The sequence below is a fragment of the Oncorhynchus masou genome, chromosome 6 (genome assembly GCF_036934945.1).
Source record: "Oncorhynchus masou masou isolate Uvic2021 chromosome 6, UVic_Omas_1.1, whole genome shotgun sequence".
Taxonomy (NCBI): Eukaryota; Metazoa; Chordata; class Actinopteri; order Salmoniformes; family Salmonidae; genus Oncorhynchus; species Oncorhynchus masou.
This window is the reverse complement of record NC_088217.1, coordinates 58,800,052-58,824,051: the sequence shown is the minus strand read 5'-3', so window position 1 is coordinate 58,824,051 and position 24,000 is coordinate 58,800,052. Positions and strand designations below refer to the sequence as shown.

Here is a 24,000-nt window from a genome sequence, read left to right as displayed (position 1 = left end):
ACTTAAAGCCCCTAGTCCTTCAACAGTGTAGCTGTGAGTCAGCTGTAGTCAGGGTGGACTCACCAGCTCCTCACAGTGCGTGTTTTTTAATCTGCTAGCAATATCCAGCCCAGTCTCGCCCACCTCATTCTCTGAAAGAGAAACAACAAAGAGCACAGCTGGGATCATCATCAAGCATTAATGGTTGGCACAACAACCACTTGTATGCAAAGCCACAATATATGAAGCCTTGATTGTCATGTGGCACAACAATGAAATACATTACAACTTTTTACCTCAAATTAGTCCTTTTGGAAGTTTTTCCTGGTAAGCCATTCTCATGATGATTTTTGTCAGTTGTTGTTGAGCACCCCTCCTTTCTTTTTTTTGCTGAAGGCCTACCTGAACGCTTACCTATTTATTGGCATTTTGACACTATCTGGCCTGACGCCGCTCACAATTTCTGTCTAACCATAAAGGAGGATCTACCACTATTGTTGGAATATACTTTAATTAATGAAGAATGACTTAGTTTGCTGAAATCAGAGCAAATACTGCAGAACACTCAATCTTCATCCTTTACGGATTAATAAGCACAAAACATCCTCCTACCGCACTCCCTGTTCAATGACTTGGCACAAGTACCTGAACATGCAGAATCCACAAAAAAAGTATTGAGCTCCTAGACATACTATTGACTTAGAAACACATACAGAGGTGTTTACGGATTCACAAAGCCCTAGCTTTTGGTTTTATGAAGAGTTTTTGTGAAAATGAAAACATGTCTTGAATAAATGCTCTTTGGATTTGATGCTGCTCTTCATTGAGAAACCCAAGGCAGAAAAATAAAGAATCTCCATTGACCTCTCGAAATGAAAATCCAACAAAAAGTGGATATAGAGACTTAACACACTCCAATGAGATATCCATATCAAATCACATTATTTGTCACATGCGCCAAATACAACAGGTAGACCTTACCATGAAATGCTTACTTACAAGCCCTTAACCAACAATGCAGTTCAAGAAATTGAGTAAATAAAATATTTTCTAAGTAAACTAAAGTAAAATAAAAAGTAACACAATAAGATTAAATAACAATAACGAGGCTATACAAGGGGGTCAATGTAAATAGTCCGATGGCAATTTTATTAATTGTTCAGCAGTCTTATGCCTTGGGTGTAGAAGCTGTTAAGGAGCCTTTTCGACAGGGCGATCCGGTACCACTTGCCGTACAGTAGCAGGGAGAACAGACTATGACTTGGGTGACTGGAGTCTGACAATTTTATGGGCCTTCCTCTGACACCGCCTAGTATATAGGTCCTGGATGGCAGGAAGCTTGGGCACAGTGATGTATTGGGTCGTATGAACTACCCTCTGTGGTGCCTTATGGTCGGACGCCAAGCAGCTGCCATACCAGGCGGTGATGCAACCGGTCAGGATGCTCTTGATGGTGCAGCTGTAGAACCTGTTGAGGATCTGGGGACCCATGCCAAATCTTTTCAGTCTCCGCCCTCTTCACAACGGTTTTGGTGTATTTGGACCATGATAGATTGTTGATGATCTGGACACAAAGGAACTTGAAAATCTTAACATCGATCGGGCTGTAGTGGAGCGGGTTAATGGGGGCATGATTGACCCTCTTTTTCCTGTAGTCCAAGACCATCTCCTTTGTCTTGCTCACACTGAAGGAGAGGTTGTTGTCCTGGCACCACACTCCCAGGTCTCTAACCTCCTCCCTATAGGCTGTCTTATCGTTGTTGGTGATCAGGACTACCACTTCTTGCATCGAGTGTGGAAGATGTGTTGTTGCCTACCCCTACTACCTGGGGGAGGTCTATCAGGAAGTCCAGGATCCAGTTGCAAAGGGAAGTGTTTAGTCCCATGGTCCTTAGCTTAGTGATGAGCTTTGTGGGCACTATGGTGTTGAACGCTGAGCTGTAATAAATGAAAAGCATTCTCACATTGGTGACCCGTTTCGCACGCGGGTGACTACTTTAAAAGGAGAGTCGTTTGAACTAAAACTATTTTTCATCAATGTTTTTTGGGGGGGGGGGCAGAAATGCATTCTGGAACATGTGCCTTAATAACAAATTTGTATGCCATCTGTAAATATGAATAGAATTGTTAAATTACGAGCATAGTTGGTTTAGCCACAGGAAAAGTCAGCAACCTTTCCACTACCCGTGATTGGCTGAGATAATGAGTGGGCTGGACATGCCAAGAGATGAGTTTGGATTGGTCTGCCATATAGCACACTTCTGTCTATTTGAGTTGGTCAGTTTGTTTCGGTAATCCTGTTTAATGCGGTTTTTTTAATGTATTGCGTAGTAAAATTGAACAAATAGACTCAACTATGCAAGTATCCATTTCAATAGAATATCACTGCATCAACTGTTTCAGAGCACTCTCGTCTGAGCGTGCCAGAGGGCAGAATAACTGATGAATTTATAAAAACACTCATCACCGGTTTAATATGGCCTGTGTCAGTAAATGTCGGTAAAAAAGCATAATTAAATTGTTACCAGAGGCACAGTTAGTCACCAACGCTCTAGATAACATGAAAACAGCTCTGCTAGGGCAAGTAAAATGGTCAGAGTTTGGGTGGGGGTTAAAGCTTAAAATTATTCTTAAGGCATTGCACACGATCAGTGTGACCCAGTGTGACTTGACACAACGGGCCAAGCAAGCTGTACATACAAAATGGAAACGACACAGGACGTCTTATTTAATAATGAAAGTGTTTGCAGTCTGCTGTGAAGCATTCATCCATGTATACTGGTAAGAGTCCAGCTACAGATTCAGATATTATACGTTTCTAATTTTGTCAGAAAGTTGTTTTCATTGCAAGTTAAAGCTTACTGTTAGCTAGCTAGCTAGCTGGTGTAAAATGACTGGCTCGCTAGCTAACATTACGTTTATTACCTGTGTGTAGTAATGTTGAGATGCAGGGTCTCAAGCTTCATGATGAGCTTGGAGGGTACTATTGTGTTGAATGCTGAGAAATGAACAGCATTCTTTCATAGGTATTCCTCTTGTCCAGATGGGATAAGGCAGTGTGCAGTGTGATGGCGATTGCATCATCTGTGGACCTATTGGGGCGGTATGCAAACTGAAGTGGGTCTAGGGTGGCAGGTAAGATGGAGGTGATATGATCCTTGACTAGTCTCTCAAAGCACTTCATGATGACAGAAGTGAGTGCTACAGGGTGATAGTCATTTAGTTCAGTTATCTTTGCCTTCTCTGGTACAGTAACACTGGTGGCCATCTTGTACCATGTGGGGACAGCAGACTGGGATAGGGAGTGATTGAATATGTCCGTAAACACACCATCCAGCTGGTCTGCGCATGCTCTGAGGAAGCAGTTAGGGATGCCGTCTGGGCCAGCAGCCTTGCAAGGGTTAACACGTTTAAATGTCTTACTCACGTCAGCCACGGAGAAAGAGGGGAACCGCAGTCCTTGGTAGCAAGCCGCGTCGGTGTCACTGTATTATCCTCAAAGCGGGCAAAGGTGTTTAGTGTGTCTGGGAGCAAGACGTCAGTGTCCGTGACGTGGCTGGTTTTCTTTTTGTAGTCCGTAATTGCCTGTAGACCCTGCCACATACGTCTCGTGTCTGGGCAGTTGAATTGCGACTCCATTTTGTCCCTATACCAGCATTTCGCAAGATTGATTGCCTTGCGGGGGGAATAAATACACTGTTTATATTCGGCCATATTCCCCGATATCTTTCCATGGTTGAATACGGTGGTTCGCACATTCAATATTGCGTAAATGCCGCAGTCTATCAACGGTTTCTGGTTGGGGTAGGTTTTAATAGTCACAGTGGGTACATCCTCTCCAATGCACTTCCTAATAAACTCACTCACCGAGTCTCAGCGTAGACAATAACAATCGATTTTATGAGGCTTTCCGAAAAAATTTGCAGTCCACGTGATCAAAACAATCTTGAAGGGTGGATTCCGATTTGTCAGACAGGCATTGAATGGTTCTAGTCATGGGTACATCCTGTTTGAGTTTCTGCCTATAGGACTGTATGGGCAAGATGGAGTCATGGTCGGATTTGCCGAAGGGAGGGCAGGGGAGGGCCTTGTAGGCATCGCAGAAGTTAGAGTAGCAGAGGTCCAGTGTCCAGTGTTTTCCTCGAGCAGGAGGTACAGTCAATGTGCTGGTAGAATTTTGTTCTCAAAATAGCTTTGTTAAAATTCCCAGCCACAATAAATGCAGCCTCAGGATATATGGTTTCCAGTTTACATAGAGTCCAGTGAAGTTCTTCCAGGCTAACATTGAGGTGTCTGCTTGGGGAGGGGGTATACACGGCTGTGACTATAATCGAAAACATTTTGGGGAGATAATGCGGTCGGCATTTGATTGTAAGGAATTCTAGGTCTTTGGTTTGGATAGGTTTTAATCGTCACAGCGGGAGGTATATACTTGCAGATAAACTCAGTCACCGTGTCAGTGCATATGTCAATGTTATTCTCAGAGGCAACCCGTAACATATCCCATTCCGCGTTATCAAAACAAGCATAGATTCCGATTCGTCAGACCAGCATTGACCAGTCCTTACCATGGGTTTCTGCCTATAGGAGCAGGATAGAGGTGTGATCTGATTTGCCGAAGGGAGGGCCTTGAAGCCATTCCGGAAGGGAGAGCAGCAATGGTCAAGAGATTTCGATGCACGAGTGGTGCAGGAAATGTGTTGATAATTCTTCGGTAACGTTTTCCTAAGATTTGTTTTATTACAGTCCCCAGCTACAATAAATGCGGCCTTAGGATATGCTGTATGGTATCGGCTTGAGGGGGAACATCCACAGAGAAAAGGAACTCAAGTATTTTTGTTCACCCCACTAAGAATACCTCACAATCATATGCCAACCACATTACATCTTTAGAGAATTCTCTTCGGTCATCGTCAGGATGGGGCCTTCGAAGGGCCTTCCTGTACGTAACAGCAATCACGCCATGAGCAGATAATCATGAAACATACCTCCCCATTTCTTTTTTCCAAAGGATTCTTTATTCCTGTCTGCGCAATATACTGAGAACCCAGTTGGCTGAATGGACGGGGACATTATATCTGGAGAGAGACATGATTCCATGAAAGAGAGTACAGTCTTGGCCAAAAGTTGAGAACGACACAAATATGAATTTTGACAAAGTCTGCTGCCTCAGTTTGTATGATGGCAATTTGCATATACTCCAGAATGTTATGAAGACTGATCAGATGAATTGCAAAGACCCTTTTTGCCATGCAAATTAACTGAATACCCCCCAAAAAATTCCACTGCATTGCAGCCCTGCCACAAAAGGACCATCTGACATGTCAGTGATTCTCTCGTTAACACAGGTGTGAGTGTTGACGAGGACAAAGCTGTAGATCTGTCATGCTGATTGATTTCGAATAACAGACTGGAAACTTCAAAAGGAGGGTGGTGCTTGGAATCATTGTTCTTCCTCTGTCAAACATGGTTACCTGCAAGGAAACACGTGCCGTCATCATTGCTTTGCACAAAAAGGGCTTCACAGGAAACGATATCGCTGCCAGTAAGATTGCACCTAAATCAACCATTTATTGGATCATCAAGAACTTCAAGGAGAGCGGTTCAACTGTTGTGAAGATGGCTTCAGGGCGCCCAAGAAAGTCCAGCAAGCGCCAGGACCGTCTCCTAAAGTTGATTCAGCTGCGGGATCGGGGCACCACCACTACAGCGCTTGCTCAGGAATGGCAGCAGGCAGGTGTGAGTGCATCTCCACGCACAGTGAGGCAAAGACTTTTTGAGGATGGCCTGGTGTCAAGAAGGGCAGCAAAGAAGCCACTCCAGGAAAAACATCAGGGACAGACTGATATTCTGCAAAAGGTACAGGGATTGGACTGCTGAGGACTAGGGTAAAGTCATTTTCTCTGATGAATCCCTTTCCGATTGTTTGGGGCATCCGGAAAAAAGCTTGTCCGGAGAAGACAAGGTGAGTGCTACCATCAGTCCTGTGTCATGCCAAGCATCCTGAGACCATTCATGTGTGGGGTTGCTTCTCAGCCAAGGGAGTGAGCTTACTCACAATTTTTCCTAAGAACACAGCCATGAATAAAGAATGGTACCAACACATCCTCCGAGAGCAACTTCTCCCAACCATCCAGGAACAGTTTGGTGATGACCAATGCCTTTTCCAGCATGATGGAGCACCTTTCCATAAGACAAAAGTGATAACTAAGTGGCTCGGGGAACAAAACATTGATATTTTGGGTGCATGGCCAGGAAACTCCCCAGACCTTAATCCCATTGAGAACTTGTGGTCAATTTTCAAGAGGCGGGTGGACAAACAAAAACCCACAAATTCTGACAAACTCCAAGCATCGATTATGCAAGAATGGGCTGCCATCAGTCAGGATGTGGGACAGAAGTTAATTGACAGCATGCCAGGGCGGATTGCAGAAGTCTTGAAAAAGAAGGGTCAACACTGCAAATATTGACTCTTTGCATTAACTTCATGGAATTGTCAATAAAAGCCTTTAACCTCTTGAAACTCCCCATCCCGGATCCGGGATTGTGACTAAGCCTCAGGCTCATTAGCATAACGCAACATTAACGATTTCTGAAAATCGCAAATAAAATTAAAATAATGCGTTTGCTCTCAAGCTTAGCCTTTTCTTAACAACACTGTCATCTCAGATTTTCAAAATATGCTTTTGAACCATAGAAATTGACTAATTTGTGTAAGAGTATGCAAAGCTAGCATAGCATTTTGTGTAGCATGTAGCACGCAACATTTTCACAAAAGCCAGATAACCAAATAAATAAAATCATTTACCTTTGAAGAGCTTCTGATGTTTTCAATGAGGAGACTCCCAGCCACATACCAAATGCGCAGTGTTTCCTGAAAGCGTCTGTGTGTAGGAGAAATCGTTCCGTTTTCTACATTGCGCCTGGCTACCGAAACGAACCGAAAATGCAGTCACCTACAACGTGAAACTTTTTCCGGATTAACTACATAATATCGACCGAAACATGGCAAACGTTGTTTGGAATCAATCCTCAAGGTGTTTTTTCACATATCTCTTCATTGACATGCAGTTCATGGAAGCTTGCTTCTCTCTCTGTGCCCCATGGAAAAATACTGGCAGGTGACTTTTGCGCACCAATTTCGGCGCAGGACACCGGGCGGACACGTGGTAAATGTGGTCTCTTATGGTCAATCTTCCAACGATCTGCCTACAAATACGTCACAATGCTGCAGACACCTTGGGGAAACGACAGAAAGGGCAGACTCATTCCTCTTGCGTTCACAGCCATATAAGGAGATCATGAAAGACAGAGCCTCAAAAATCCTTGTCATTTCCTGGATGCCAAGTCATCTTGGTTTTGCCTGAAGCTCACGTTAAAGGGCACGCACAGAGAAGATATTTGTATTTCTGGACACGTCAGAGTGTTTTCTTTCGAACAGTAGCAATTATATGCATAGTCGAGCATCTTTTTGTGACAAAATATCTTGTTTAAAACGGGAACGTTTTTCTTTCAAAAATGAAATAGCGCCACCATAAGTGTAAGAGGTTAACACTTATGAAATGCTTGTAATTATACTTCAGTATTCCATAGTAACATCTGACAAATATCTAAAGACACTGAGGCAGCAGACTTTGTGAAAATTAATATTTGTGTCATTCTCAAAACTTTTGGCCACGACTGTATGCCTCTCGAAGGAGATTCTCACCTTGAGCTAGTCTAGTTTCTTGTCCAGGACCTGAACATTAGCGAGCAATATACTGGTAAGCGTTGGATGGGATGCACGCCTCCTGAATCAGTCTTGGAGCAGTCTCTGGGATAAGTGGAATTGCCTTGGGGGGTACGAACAAAGGGTCCAATTCAGGAAAGTCGTATTTCTTGTAGATTTCTGGGGAGTTACAGCCGCTCTCATCTCCAAAAGTTCTTTCTTGCTGTAAGTAATAGTGCAAAGGACGTTCTGAGCCAATAATGTGAGAAATAACATGCAAAAAAACGAAACACTGCAAAGTTGCTTAGGCGCCATGAACAGGGTGACCATGTCTATCAGTGCCATTTTGTTAGTTTTGGCCCTTTCAAGTCTCATAGATCAATGCACTGCTCTCTTTTCATTTATAAGGCCATCTTGTGCAAACTTCTGCCATACCTTACTCCATTGTTAAATTACAGAGATCCCTTCGATTCCACTGAAGGTAGATCTGCATTCAGTTTTTTTGCACCTTACGTTTGGAATGATCTCCAAATGCCTTTAAGGCATTTCAGACAGGGCATTTCATATATAAGGAATTTCAGACAGTGCATTTCAGACACAGCCCAACATTAAAGAACCTTCAAAGTCAACTCTGATTTATCTTGGTTTAACAAATTTCTTTGCCCAAGATATTAGTGACCATTGAACAGTGTGTCAGAGAGCCTTGTGTCATCACAAAGAGGAACTTTAAAAACTTCAGTGAACATTATCTTTCTTTTATGACCCGGATTGTATTTCAGCTATCCCTGAACCAGATTTAGCATTCAGTCTTTTTGCAGATGTTTTCTATGCTATTGTGGATAATTAGGTAGATTGAATGCATGGTACTCTCCGGAATTATCAGAAGTCATTCATAAAAGAGATAATGCTTGGGTCAAAGCCAGGAACACAGGATTAGGTCTGGACTAGCAAGCGTTTAAGGAATTGAGAAATCCTTGTGTAAGAAATCAGAAATCAGAAATCTGATTATGTAACCGCTCTTTCGGATAGTAATGGGAACCCGGCAAAATTCTGGAAAACTGTCAAATCCCTAAAGGGTACTACTTCCTCCTCTCTGCCACAAGACAAAAAAATTGCTATCATTGATGTATTTAATCACCAATTTATTTCAGCGAGCTCTCTCTTTGAAATAACTTCTAAGTCTATTCACAATGATACAGGGCAGGATTTTGATAGGGGAAACTTGCTGAATGATAAGATAAATTTTTTCAAAAAGCTTTTCTTTTAGGCTATTTACATAATAAAAAAGTCCTGGATGCTTTGCTAGCAATAGACAACAAGAAATCCAATTGGATCCATGTTTGCTGAAGTGTGCAGCGCCCATTCATTGTGGGCTCAATAACCCAGATTTATCAGCTCGTGCTGCAACTTCACAAGGGCAGGGAGAGTAGTGATCTTAATTCCAGAACCATTTCAAGGCTTCCTTGTCTAGCTAAGACTCCTGAATCCTTGGTAAATTAACAACTTCTCTCTTCTATCTGAGAAATGTATTTTGAATGTAGAACAATCATGGTTTAGGTATTAGGCATAGCACTATTACAGCAATCACTTTAGTTGCTAATGATCTTGTCATTGCTTTAGACACTAAAATTAAATGTGCTGCTTTGTTTGTGAATCTGTCAAAATCTTTTGATACTGCTTAACATTTTATTAAATAAGTTGTCCTCAATAGGCCTGAGCTCCGACACACATGTTCATGGTTTCATGATTATCTTCGTGTCAGAACTCAGGACATCATGATTGATGAGGTTAAGTCAGAATTACTTGAAGCACATAAAGGTGTTCCGCAGTGTTCGATACTAGAAACGGTTCTTTTCACTATTTATATCAATGTTATTGGTCAATCTGTAAAAAGAAATATATCATCTAAATGTGGCTGATACTATTATGTATGCAATTGCCCCATCTGCTGACCTGGCTGTGACAAGACTACAGTCCGATTTTGCAGTTGTGCAGGAAGTCCTTACTGATTTAAAACCCGTAGTTAATGCGGGCAAAATACATGTTGTTTTCCAGTTCTAGTAAGATTATATCAATTGCCTTCTCTTTACTCATCGGATGGTTAAATATTCGAACAAGTTGCTGCATACAAATAGCTTGGTATTTATTGTTTAAAAAAAAACATGCAACTGAGCTTGTTAATAAACTAAGATTTAACGTGGGCCTTCTTTTTTTATAGAAACAGATCTGGTCTCTCTCTAGTCAGCAGGAAGCAGATTGTGCAGTCAACCTTTCTCCCTGTTCTTGATTATGGTGATATTATTTATCAAAGTGCTGCTGCCTCTACTCTTAAACCCTTGTCTGCACTTTTTCATAGCGCCCTTCGTTTTATCACAAGAGACAGTTTTATTACTCTTCACTGTATTCTTTACCAAAAGGTTGGTGTCTACAGAGTGACACGGAACCCAAATCAGTCGTGCGCTATCGTGCATAAATTTATTGTGTCCCCCCACACCAAATGTGATCATGACACACAGGTTAAAATATCAAAACAAACTCTGAACCAATTACACTAATTTGGGGACAGGTCGAAGAACATACATTTATGTCAATTTAGCTAGCTAGCTTGCACTTGCTAGCTAATTTGTCCTATTTAGAAAGCTTGCTGTTGCTAGCTAATTTGTCCTGGGATATAAACATTGAGTTTTTATTTTACCTGAAATGGACAAGGTCCTCTACTCCAACAATTAATCCACACATAAAACGGTCAACCGAATCACTTCTAGTCATCTCTCCTCCTTCCAGGCCTTTTCTTCTCTGGACTTTATATTGCGATTGGCAACTTTCATAAATTAGGTTCATTACCGCCACCGACCTCGTTTGTCTTTCAGTCACCCACGTGGGTATAACCAATGAGGTGATGGCATGTGGGTACCTGCTTCTATAATCCAATGAGGAGATTGGAGTGGTGGGACTTGCAGCGCGAAATGCAACTTCTATTTTAGCTCTTGGCAACGCAGACGCTCGTGGGCGCACGCGAGCAGTGTGGGTACAATAATTGAATAATACAGATGTATTTATGTATTTTGCAATGCTCTCGCAGTGTATATTGTATTTTGATGTGTATTGTGTTAGACAGGGCTCATCTAAAAGAGACCTTAAAATGTTAAATAAAAACCTTTAGGCTTTTTAAAAAGATCAATTAAGAGAAGATTAATTCACAGTACAAAAAAACATTTTTTTTTAAATCACTTAGTCCCATTGACATCAATGCATGACATTGACTACAGTCAAAGTGAATTATGCCCCACACAGAACAGCATGGATGGAACATGGATAGACATTGAACAGAGAAGGCATTTCTGATCTCAGGAGCAGACCACTAGGGTGCAGGCCTGGTCTTTAGCAAGGGACTACTCATAACACTCACTGTTATGTATGTTGGCCTTGGCTCGGAGAAGCAGTTTAAGACACTCTGTTCTGTTGTGCAGACAACAGTAATGCAACGCACTGTTTCCCCTGGCAGTCTGGACATCCAGATTGTTGCTGTAACAAAATCAAAACACAACACGGTTATACTCATACAATACACTGGGATATAAACCTTTGACATGTTAGACTGACTAAGAATAACACAGGAGCCACTGTCTAACAAATCCATGATGAATAACAACTATCTACTCAGCATGTTTGGCTAACATCCTTGACATGGTCCCATAACTTAGAAGACATGCAGTAAATCTAATCTGGTGTCCTGTGTGAACTTAACCTTCTCTCTCGCTCACCCTGAGCCAATGCCTACCTGGCTACCTGACCTGATGACTCTTGTTCTGCCTGCGGCTAGGGAACCATGACCTGTTCACCGGATGTGATACCTGGTCCCAAACCTGCTGTTTTTGACCCACTCACTCCCCCTCTCCATCTCACCTGTTGTCTCGACCTCTAAATGCTCAGCTATGCTCAGACCTCTAAATGCCAACTGACTTTTACTCCTTGCAACCAATATAATGTTATATACTGTATATGGGGATACAACTAACCCTCTGCAGATTTAGCTGAGAAGAGAATCATTAGATCACTTGTTTTGGTACTGCCCATATGTTGCTCTTCTCATCTCATAGGTATATACTGTATTTTATACCATCTTTTGCATCTATCCTATGCTGCTCGGTCATTGCTCATCCATATATTTAAGAGTGTATATATTCTTATTCCTTTACTTAGATTTGTGTGTATTAGGTAGTTGTTGTGGAATTGTTAGATTAAATGTTAGATATTGCTGCATTGTTGGAACTAGAAACACAAGCATTTAGCTACACTCGCAATAACGTCTGCTAACCATGTATGTGACCAATACATTCTTATTTGATTTGAGATGCCGGGAGCTGACGCTGGTAGTAGTTCATTGGAACATCGAAGAGGTGCTAATATTGATTTGGGGTTCACTTATATTGGGAGTAGTGCCTTTCAGCCACAGTTATATGTGCAAAAGTACTCTCACAACTTGATTAAACCTTCACTCTTGAACAGACATTTAGAAACAAAACATGCCAATTTGAAAAATAAGCCACAGGAGTTTTTTCAGTAAGAATTAAGACTTTCAAGTAACAAGACCTGTATAAAAGCAACAGATACCATTAATAAGAAGGGGCTAGAAGCGCCTTATATGGTGAGCTACCGAATTGCTAGGACAGGCAAACCCCATACTATTGTGGAGGACTTAATTATTCCTGTCACCGCGGTTATGGCTGGGACAATGCTAGGGGAAAAGGCCAAAAAAACAACACAGACAATGCCTTCAACAAACAATACTGTTTCACGACGCATCAGTGACATGGCAGGAGATGTTTTGAAACAATTACTGCTTCGCATACAAGCTATGCTTTACAGCTGGATGAGTCAGATGTGGTGGGCTTGACACGTTTATGGGGGGTCAATTAAGGAAAACTTCCTCTTCTGGAAACCAGGAGAGGATCGCAATTCAACGGCTCAGACACAAGAGGTATGTGGCAGGGTCTACAGTCAATCACGGATTACAAAAAGAAGTCAGTCACGGACAAGGATGTCTTGCTCCCAGGCAGACTAAATAACTTTTTTGCCCGCTTTGAGGACAATACAGTGCCACTGACACGGCCCGCAACCCAAACATGCAGACTCTCCTTCACTGCAGCCGAGGTGAGTAAAACATTTAAACGTGTTAACCCTCGCAAGGCTGCAGGCCCAGACGGCATCCCCAGCCGCGCCCTCAGAGCATGCACAGACCAGCTGGCTGGTGTGTTTACGGACATATTCAATCAATCCCAGTCTGCTGTTCCCACATGCTTCAAGAGGGCCACCATTGTTCCTGTTCCCAAGAAAGCTAAGGTAACTGAGCTAAATGACTACCGCCCCGTAGCACTCACTTCCGTCATCATGAAGTGCTTTGAGAGACTAGTCAAGGACCATATCACCTCCACCCTACCTGACACCCTCGACCCACTCCAATTTGCTTACCGCCCAAATAGGTTCATAGACGATGCAATCTCAACCACACTGCACACTGCCCTAACCCATCTGGACAAGAGGAATACCTATGTGAGAATGCTGTTCATCGACTACAGCTCAGCATTTAACACCATAGTACCCTCCAAAATCGTCATCAAGCTCGAGACCCTGGGTCTCGACCCCGCCCTGTGCAACTGGGTACTGGACTTCCTGACGGGCCACCCCCAGGTGGTGAGGGTAGGTAACAACATCTCCACCCCGCTGATCCTCAACACTGGGGCCCCACAAGGGTGCGTTCTGAGCCCTCTCCTGTACTCCCTGTTCACCCACGACTGCGTGGCCACGCACGCCTCCAACTCAATCATCAAGTTTGCGGACGACACAAAAGTGGTAGGCTTGATTACCAACAACGGCGTGACGGTCTACAGGGAGGAGGTGAGGGCCCACGGAGTGTGGTGTCAGGAAAATAACCTCACACTCAACGTCAACAAAACTAAGGAGATGATTGTGGACTTCAGGAAACAGCAGAGGGAACACCCCCCTATCCACATCGATGGAACAGTAGTGGAGAGGGTAGTAAGTTTTAAGTTCCTCGGCGTACACATCACTGACAAACTGAATTGGTCCACCCACACAGACAGCAACGTGAAGAAGGCACAGCAGCGCCTCTTTAACCTCAGGAGGCTGAAGAAATTCGGCTTGTCACCAAAAGCACTCACAAACTTCTACAGATGCACAATCGAGAGCATCCTGGCGGGCTGTATCACCGCCCGGTACGGCAACTGCTCCGCCCACAACCGTAAGGCTCTCCAGAGAGTAGTGAGGCCTGCACAACGCATCACCGGGGGAAAACTACCTACCCTCCAGGACACCTACACCACCCGATGCCACAGGAAGGCCATAAAGATCATCAAGGACAACAGCCACCCGAGCCACTGCCTGTTCACCCCGCTATCATCCAGAAGGCAAGGTCAGTACAGGTGCATCAAAGCTGGGACCGAGAGACTGAAAAACAGCTTCTATCTCAAGGCCATCAGACTGTTAAACAGCCACCACTAACATTGAGTGGCTGCTGCCAACACACTGACTCAACTCCAGCCACTTTAATAATGGGAATTGATGTAAAATATGTCACTAGCCAATGCTACTTAAATAATGTAGGGTATGTACACATTATATTATCTCATTTGTATACGTATATACTATACTCTATCATCTACTGCATCTTTATGTAATACATGTATCACTTGCCACTTTAAATTATGCCACTTTGTTTATATACTCATCTCATATGTATATACTGTACTCGATACCATCTACTGCGTCTTGCCTATGCCGCTCTGTACCATCACTCATTCATATATCTTTATGTACATATTCTTTATCCCTTTACACTTGTGTGTATAAGGTAGTAGTTTTGGAATTGTTAGTTAGATTACTTGTTGGTTATTACTGCATTGTCGGAACTAGAAGCACAAGCATTTCGCTACACTCGCATTAACATCTGCTAACCATGTGTATGTGACAAATACAATTTGATTTGGATTTTTTTTTAATTAAGTACTGGACATCTTTGACATCAAATGGACTTTGGTGGTCAAGATGTGTTGGTTTCTGTACTGATGGCGCAAAAGCCATGACAGGGAGACATAGTGGAGTGGTAACGCGCGTGCAAGCAGTTGCTCCCGACGACACTTGGGTACACTGCAGAATCCACCGAGAGGCTCTTGGCTGGGAATGCCTGACAGCTTGAAAGACGTTTTGGACACTACAGTGAAAATGGTTAACTTTGTTAAAGCAAGGCCCCTAAACTCTCGTGTATTTTCTGTATTTTACAATGATATGGGCAGCGACCATGTAACGCTTTTACAACATACAGAAGTGCGCTAGTTATCAAGGGGCAAAGTATTGAAACATTTTTTGGGGAATTGAGAGACGAGCTTAAAGTTCTCCTTACTGACCATAATTTTCACTTGTCTGACCACTTGCACGATGACGAGTTTCTTACACGACTGGCCTATCTGGTTGATGTTTTTTGTCACCTGAATGATCTGAATCTAGGATTACAGGGACTCTCCGCAACTATATTTATTCAATGTGCGGGACAAAATTTAGGCTATGATGAAGAAGTTACACAGTGGTAACTGAGGGAACCACTGCTCTACAGGAATGATGGAGTCCATCCTAATCATCTTGGCTCCTGGACTCTGTCCACGCATTTCAAGGCAGCGTTGAAACAATGACTTATCAATGACCAGCTCAGTTAATCCCTACCATTGTGACAATGAGTCATCATAATGCTGCATCAAATGTAAATTATCCTAGGGGCTTTGCCAGACATAATGCAAGTAACTTAATTTATGTCCCTCTAATTGCCCTGACTACCTATGTTAATCCTACAGCTATTGTATGCAGTAATCAAGGGCATATGAACCAGAGATATATGGGTTGCACTGAGGCAGTGTGCCCTAGTAGGAAGACCACTGTGTGCAGCTCACCCTGCACTATCAGCTCTAATATAAGTAACATGAACAAGTCTACTTCTGATAAGCTTCCCAGTAAAGCCTTAAACAAATCAAGCAACCCAGAAAAGTGCAACAGAAATAGCTCATATTAACATATGCAGCCTGATAAACAAGGTCCATGAAGTCCATAACTAACTTGTAACAGATGACATTCATATTCTGACTATTTCTGAAACTCACTTAGATAATACCTTTTGATACAGTGGTAGCAATACATGGTTATAACATCTACCGAAAAGACGGAAATGCCAACGGGGCCGATGTTGCAGTCTATATTCACAACCACATTCCTGTAAAGCATGTGAAATATTGTTGAAGTAATATGACTACAGGTTCATCTGTCTCACCTTAAGCTCATTATTGTGGGAAGCTGCTATAGACCACCAAGTGCTAACAGTCAGTATATGAATAATGTGTGTGAAATGCATGTGTAATCAGCGGAGAATAATATTTTCTGGGTGATTTTAAATATTGACTGGCTCTCATCAAGCTGTCCACTCAAGAAAAAACTTCAAACAATAACCAGCGGCTGCAACATGGTTCAGGTTGTCAGTCAACCTACCAGGGTAGTTACAAACAGCACCGGAATGAAATCATTAACATGTATTGATCACATCTTTACTAATGCTGCAGAAATCTCCTTTAAAGCAGCATCCAAATCCATAGGATAGTGATCACAATATAGTAGCCATATCTAGGAAAACCAAAGTTCCAAAGACTGGGTCTAATATAGTGTATAACAGGACATACATCATCAACATGTGAATCGCTACAAAACTTATTGTAAAGAATATTTGCTGGTCTGTGGTGTGTAATGAAGAGCAACCAGACACTGCACTTGACACTTTATGAAATTGATTATTCCACTTGGCAACAAACGCTGACACTACACATCCACGTATATCTGACAAAATTATGAAAGACAAGAATTATACTTTTGAATTCCGTAAAATCCGTGTGGAATAGGTTAAAAAAAAAGATTGTTGTCTATCAACAATGACCAGCCACCGGGGTCTGACAATCTGGATGGAAAATTACTGAGGATAATAGCAGACAATATGGCCACATTTTTAATGTAAGCCTACTAGAAAGTGTACGGCCTCAGGCCTGGAGGAAAGCTAAAGTCATTTGGCTATCCAAGAATAGTAAAGCCACCTTTACTGGCTCAAATAGCCAACCAATTAGCCTGTTACCAACCCTTAGTAAACCTCTGGAAAAAAATGGTATTTGACCAGATACACTGCTATTACACAGTTAAATTGACAACAGACTTTCAGCACACTTATAGGGAAGGACACTCAACAAGCACAGCACTTACACAAATGACTAATGGTTGGCTGAGAGAAATTGATGATAAAATGATTGTTGGAGCTGTCTTGTTAGACTTCAGTGCAGCTTTTTGACATTATCGATTCATAGTCCGCTGCTGGAAAAACATGTGTTATGGCTTTACACCCCCTGCTATAATGTGGATAAAGAGTGGCAGCTATCAAGATACCTGCCCAGCGTTATCCAATGAGTTTGCAGGGCGGGCCCAACAGTTCAGTGGAAACAGCAGAGAGTAAGAGAGAGAGAGAGCAATGACGTGGTGCACATATCAGCACATATGTGACACAATTTTCGGGGGCCACCTTTGGCTCGTGGGTGCTACTTTCAGAACTACTGTTTACAAAGTATACAAAAGTACCAGAGAATCTCTTTAAAGCCACAACAAACATCATGCAAGAGTTCAGAGCACAGTTAACAGTTCAGAATTAACAAAGGGCAAGGGCCACATTGGATGCGATTGTCCCTTTGAGCTGTAGGAATATAGGGACACTACTAATGGCATTCTTCAGTTTCTTTTTTCATGCATTACAGCTTTCTTGACTGTCCCTTGAAATAAAAAATCTATAATGCTGCATAAAATTACTTACCAGTTGTGAACAAGAAAGTCCACAATGTGAAGTGAGGTCCTATCAGCCAGCAGGACAGCCAGGTGGAGTGCAGTTTCCCCTTTCTCCTACAAACATGGGAGGGTTGAGTTATGGTTAAGAGTCTCGCGCCCTGTCCAGGACCAATCCCTATCCCCTACCCCCTCGACACAGAGGGAAGAATAGGTGTAAGCAATATGGCTAACATTCCACCTAGCCTATCAGAGGACAGGGTGTAGCTATCACCATATATGTAAACCTATCAAATACTTTCAGAACTCCACAGGTGTCTAGGGGTTAGGGGTTGTTTCTGGACAGGGCCTGGGTCTACATGCACAGGGGTATGGAGTAAGGTTTTGTCTAGGGTGATGGTTAGTCATTTTGTAAGTATACTTACAGTATGCACCTACACAGGGCTGGCTAAAGGCTGGATGAGGTCAGTGTTAGGTACTAAGTTTACGAGGTTAGAGTTTGGATTAGTCATTGGGTGTACCTGCACCGGGTTGGCCAGAGGTTGGCTGAGGTCCAGTCTCACGGCATAGAGCTGGAGCAGGCTGAAGATGTCTCGGCTGCACACCGCCTCCTGTAAATTCCTTCTCAAAGTGGAAAAGGAACTGCTGCTGTGCTGGGCAAACTGACACTCCATGTACTTACACAGGATGAAGTCCTTACGCACCATCCTAATGATACAGAGGGGACGCACTCATTACACGATACAGATGGGTATTGCAATTGGGAAATCAGAGCCATATGAAGAGTAAAAAACAGCCTTTTATACATTTCAATGAGAAGTAAATTGGAGGCTACTATGATCAACATCTAAGACAAACAGTAAATCTGTTTTTATATTTTATTTAGCTAGGCAAGTCAGTTAAGAACAACTTCTTATTTACAGTGACGGCCTACCCAGGCCAAATCCTAACCCCGATGACGCTGGGCCAATTGTGCGCCGCCCTATGGGATTGCTAATCACGGCCGGTTGTGATATAGCCTGGAATCAAACCAGGTTCTCTAGTGACGCCTCTGGCACTGAGATGCAGTGCCTTTGACCGCAGTCCCACTCAGGAGCCCCTGTTGAAACTACAATTTCTTAAAAGCACTAAAAGAATGACATTTTCAGTTCATGGGTACATTCACTAATGCAAACATGAACTGAACATCAGTGTGTGAGTCATAATTTTGCCAATAATGTTAAGACTAGCAGGGTCAGGGGAGGTGGGGGTGGATTGTGCTTAATGGAAATGGATTGTGCTTATGGTACATGTCCACATGTAACAAGGTTGTAGTTATGCTTTTCTTACACACAGTAACCACTAGACAGGACCTTACTACTAAGGGGTTCACAGACATGTCAAGCATTTTTGTGCTATCACAACACACTGTTCCATCTTAATTATTTTCTCATAGTTTGAAACAGTAAATATCAAAATACAATTAGAATATATTTTCGGCAGTGAGCTTTTCAACACAGCACACTATTAAATCTCAATGCATGCTCCAAAACGTAATGTATTTATAAAAATGTAATGTATAAAATGTTCCACGAGTTATCTTTTAAAGGAGTTCAGAGGAATAAGATTAGGCTTAACTTTGATATAGCCATCTCTAAATTTGCTGAGCAGTTCTAGGGAATCATACAGCTGTAGGTGACTGGCTGCAGTTTGAGGACTGGGGAGTAATTCCAGCCCTGCTCATCACTCACATGTCACTTTCTGCCGTGGGTTTCAGTGAGGGACTCAGGACATTGGCTTCCACTATCTCATTGAAGCCTGAATTGCCCATGTTTTTTGCCAGCTTAAAAAGAGAAGGGGGGGGGGGATTATGAAAAACCATTCACAATAGGGTTGAGAGGAGCTGACCAACTACTAAAACTGATTTCACATCAAACAATGAAGCATATTGAAGCACTGACCCAGTTGGTGACACAACAATCACTGAGTTGTTGTTGAATATATTAAAAAAATCACAAACTTATTTGTCCTCAAATCATGTACCTAATGCCATGTCTGCTGCATATTTAATTGAGTTTAAATCCCTATTGTTACATTCTACCTCATCAAATTGAGGAGAGTAATGAACACCGTTGGGGAACTATTCTAACCGTTTATTCCGAGAGTACTTTTCATATTCACCATTTATCTATTCTTACCCTCCATGTGGTATTAACATTCATAGTTGTTTTGTCCAACTAAAGATTCAGAGGCACTCACCATTAGCTCGGCGGTACCCAGCTTGTCCAGGGAAAGAGACTTGATCCGGGAGTAGTGCACGCCCATCTCTCTGTGTATCCCAGAGCACTCGATACATGTCAGGATGCCCAGGTTTGTGGAGATCCAAGTTGGGTCTAAAGAGAGACATAGTGGACATAGTTTATAGTATGCCGACAGTATAAGGTTTGTCATTTGCAAAACTATGCCTTGTGGAAGACAGTTGCATGCAAGCACTTGTGAGAAACCATTTTTAGTGTTTCTAAAAGGTTTCTTTTTCTGGTCATGGTGCAAAGGCCCATGAAGCAACATTTAGAAACACCAACATTTTCAATCCATACAGTCAGTTCTTAAGCAGGGTCAACATAACTAGGTGCACATTGCACCATGCACATTTACCAACCTTAGTAAACTTGTGTTTGACCAGATACAATGCTATTTTACAGTACACAAATTGACAAAAGAATTCCAGCATGCTGGAACAGGACGAGCCAGTGTGTGTTGCGTGAGGACACTCAACAAGCACAACAGTTAAACAAATGACTGATGATTGGCTGAGAGAAATTGATGATAGAATGATTGTGGGTGATGTCTTGTTAGACTTCAGTGCAGATTTTGACATTATTGATCATAGCCTGCTGTTGGAAACTTGTGTTATGGATTTACACCCCCTGCTATAATGTGGATGAAGAGTTACTTGTCTAACAGAACAGAGGGTGTTCTTTAATGGAAGCCTATCAAATATAATCCAGTTAGAATCAGGAAATCCCCAGGGTAACTGTTTAGGCCCCGCTTTTTTCAATTTTTACTAACGACATGCCACTAACTTTGAGCAAAGCCAGAGTTTCTATGTATGAGGATGACTCAACACTATACACGTCAGCTACTACAGGGACTGAAATGACCAACACTCAACAAAGAGCTGCAGTTAGTTTCAGAGTGGGTGGCAAGGAAGTTAGCCCTAAATATTTCTAAAACTAAAAGCATAGTATTTAGAACAAAACACTCACTAAACCCTAAACCTCAACTAAATCTTGTAATAAATGATGTGGAAATTGAGCAAGTTGAGATGACTAAACTGCTATGGTCAAAACATATTGATGCAGTAGTACCTAAGATGGGGAGAAGTCTGTCTATAATAATAAAGCGATGCTCTGCCTTATAAACAACACTATCAACAAGGCAGGTCCTACAGGCCCAAGTTTTGTTGCACCTTGACTACTGTTCAGTCGTGTAGTTAGGTGCCACAAAAAAGGACTTAGGAAAATTGCAATTGGCTCAGAAAAGGGCAGCACGGCTGGCCCTTGGATGTCGACAGAGAGGTAATATTAATAATATGCATGTCAATCTTGGCTGAAAGTGGAAGTGAAAGTCTGATTTAAAAAAACACCTTATGGAACAGTGGGGACTGAAGCAAAACAAACATTAGCACAGACACATGAATACACACACACTATACATACACATGGATTTAGTACTGTAGATATGTGGTAGTGGTGGAGTAGGGGCATGAGGGCACGCAGTGTGTTGTGAAATGTTTTAAAATTGTATAAACTGCCTTAATTTTGCTGCTTTGGCAGCAGCTAATGGGAATCCATAACAAATAGAAATACACTGCGCCCTAACTGCAGGGAACCAAATTCCTCTGACAAATCTAATCTTCCTCTGACAGCACACCAGAGCTGGGGTCAATTGCAATTCAATTCAGGAAGTAAACTTCTGTTTGAGAAATTGTAATTTCAGTTTACTTTCCCAATTGACTGATTTGAAATAGAATTGACCCTTAACCGGCTGCAGCACACTGTAGGCATGGTCTGACCTGGCGCCCCACAGTCACAGCACATGTTGTTGCCGGGCATGCGGCGGATATCCTCGGTAATGGCTCTGGTCAGGTCCTCAACACTGTTGTCTCCACTGGACTTCCGATCATCCAGAGCCACGTTAAGGGCTTTCTGCTTACTGTTGGTCAGCACTGAGATCCACCTGCATGATAAAAAGAAGAGGGAAAGTAAAAGGTCTATTCCATAGTCTCAGTCGGTATTAGATAGAATGTCATGGCCCACATGCCTGTGAGGAAAACAACCTGTGGTTACCTAGGCCCACAGCAAAAAAAAAACTTTTCCAAACACAATTGTCTTGTCATCTGCTTGTTTTGGTCCATTACAAAACTACATGATGGTAGCAGCCACGTGAGTGCTAGCTAGCTAGCTAGCTACCAACTGGAAAATTAAGATAGCCAGACCAACAACACAAAGAAACGGACTACACAGCTACAAGTAGTGAGTGGAGTAACAAACTGACTACACTAAACAAGTTAAATGTCTTACCGGAGATTAAATGTTTTCAACACAGATACAGTATCAACGTGTAGCCTAACAGTAAAAAAATGCTGCTTTCAATAACACTCAAATGCTGTTTCATGGCTGGAAAAGGTGAACACTATAGAGCAGGGATGGGCAAACAGCATGCCGCTGCACCCCTTTTGAAGGCCCTCAGGTCAATCCCCCCCCACAAAAAAGAAACTCAGTCAGGGTCTCAACTTGAGCAAACCCGCGAGCAACTGGGCCTCTTGAGTGGCGCAGTGGTCTAAGGCACTGCATCCCAGTGCTAGCTGTGCCACTAGAGATTCTGTGTTAGAGTCCATGCTCTGTTGCAGACGGCAACGACCGGGAGACCCATGGGGCGGCACACAATTGGCCCAGTGTCGTCCGGGTTAGTGGAGGGTTTGTCGTCAGGGATGTCCTTGTCCCATCACCCACTAGCAACTCCTGTGGCGGGCCAGGCGCAGTGCACGCTGACACCGTCGCCAGGTGTACGGTGTTTCCTCCGACATATTGTGTAAAGAAGCAGTGAGGCTTGGTTGGGATGTGTTTCGGAGGATGCAGGGCTCTCAACCTTTGCCCCTCCCGAGTTCATACGGGAGCTGCAGCGATGAGACAAGGCTGTAACTATCAATTGGATACCACGAAATTGGGGGGGGGACAGAGTAAAATTATAATTATTCTTTAAAGACCAGCGAGCAACTGCGGCCCTTTACGATGAGTTAAGATTTTTTTGGCCCCCACCCCCAACAAAGTTGCCTGTCCCTGCTATAGAAAGGTTACTCACGCAACACACACTGGCTCGTCATCAGCAAGAAAGTGATATGTGCGATTATCTAGAACACAAGAGAAAATACGTTGAATCAGAAAGTCTGCATCCAAAGAACATGTTTCACATTTAAATGAAAGGAGCTCTCATCAAATCATATTTTATTGGTCACATACACATATTTAGCAAAAGTTATTGCAAGTGTAGTGAAATGCTTAAGTTCCTAGCTCAAAAAGTACAGTAATATCTAACAATACACAAATCTAAAAGTTAAACAATAGAATTAGGAAATATATAAATATTAGGATGAGCAATGTCGGAGTGGCATTAACTAAAATACAGTAGAATAGAATACAGTATTGGCATATGAAATGAGTTAAGCAGTGTCTAAACATTATTAAAGTGACTACCGTAATTGCTGGACTATTAAGCGCACCTGAATATAAACCGCACCCACTGAATTATTAAAAAATATGTATTTTGTACATAAATAAGCCGCACATGTCTATAAGCCGCAGGTGCCTACCGGTACATTGAAACAAATAAACTTTAAACGAAACACGGCTTGTAACAAACATTAAACAGTAGCCTACCAAGAAAGTCATTGGTCACCATCTTCCTCCTGTGCACTGAAACCACTGAAGTCATCTCCTTCGGTGTCGGAGTTGAATAGCCTCAGAATTGCTTCATCCGATGTTGGATCGCTGCCCTCTTCAACACGCAGCAGTCCAGCCTTTCGAAACCCGTTGATAGTGGATTTTTTGACAATGCTCCACGCTGTCAGCAGCTCTATTTCCTTTTCCAACAGCCAGATCCATCGCCTTCAACTTTAAAGCTGCATCATATGCATTTCTCCGTGTCTTTGCGATGATGAGGGTGACAAAATGACTACCGCGTAATCAGAATGATGGGAAGTTTGAGCGCGCTCGATTTACGTCACATTATGTGATGGTGCTCAGTTTTTTTGGCGGCATGAATCTTGTGAAAGCGGGAAAATCCATAAATTAGCCGCGTCATTGTATAAACCGCGAGGTTCAACGCGTGGGAAAAAAGTAGCGGCTTATAGTCCGGAAATTACGGTAGTGTTCCATCATATAAGTGGCCAGTGACTCCAT

General features: G+C 42.6%; 1 protein-coding gene across 4 annotated transcripts in view; it reads right to left on the bottom strand.

The window, feature by feature from the left end:
- The window catches only part of unm_sa1614 (un-named sa1614), a 135,243-nt gene that overhangs the window by 66,326 nt on the left and 44,917 nt on the right, over positions 1–24,000 (bottom strand). For all 4 annotated transcript variants that reach the window (XR_010456052.1, XR_010456053.1, XR_010456054.1 and 1 more), the window contains exons 13-20: positions 22,904–22,952; positions 21,615–21,778; positions 19,799–19,932; positions 19,291–19,382; positions 18,082–18,268; positions 17,592–17,677; positions 11,097–11,212; positions 64–131 (exon numbers count right to left, since the gene is read on the bottom strand). Coding sequence is in view for 1 of the 4 variants with exons in the window: in XM_064969261.1 (XP_064825333.1) it covers positions 64–131; positions 11,097–11,212; positions 17,592–17,677; positions 18,082–18,268; positions 19,291–19,382; positions 19,799–19,932; positions 21,615–21,778; positions 22,904–22,952 (896 nt within the window). In the remaining 3 variants the exon portion in view is untranslated. The remainder of the gene's footprint in view (positions 1–63; positions 132–11,096; positions 11,213–17,591; positions 17,678–18,081; positions 18,269–19,290; positions 19,383–19,798; positions 19,933–21,614; positions 21,779–22,903; positions 22,953–24,000) is intronic.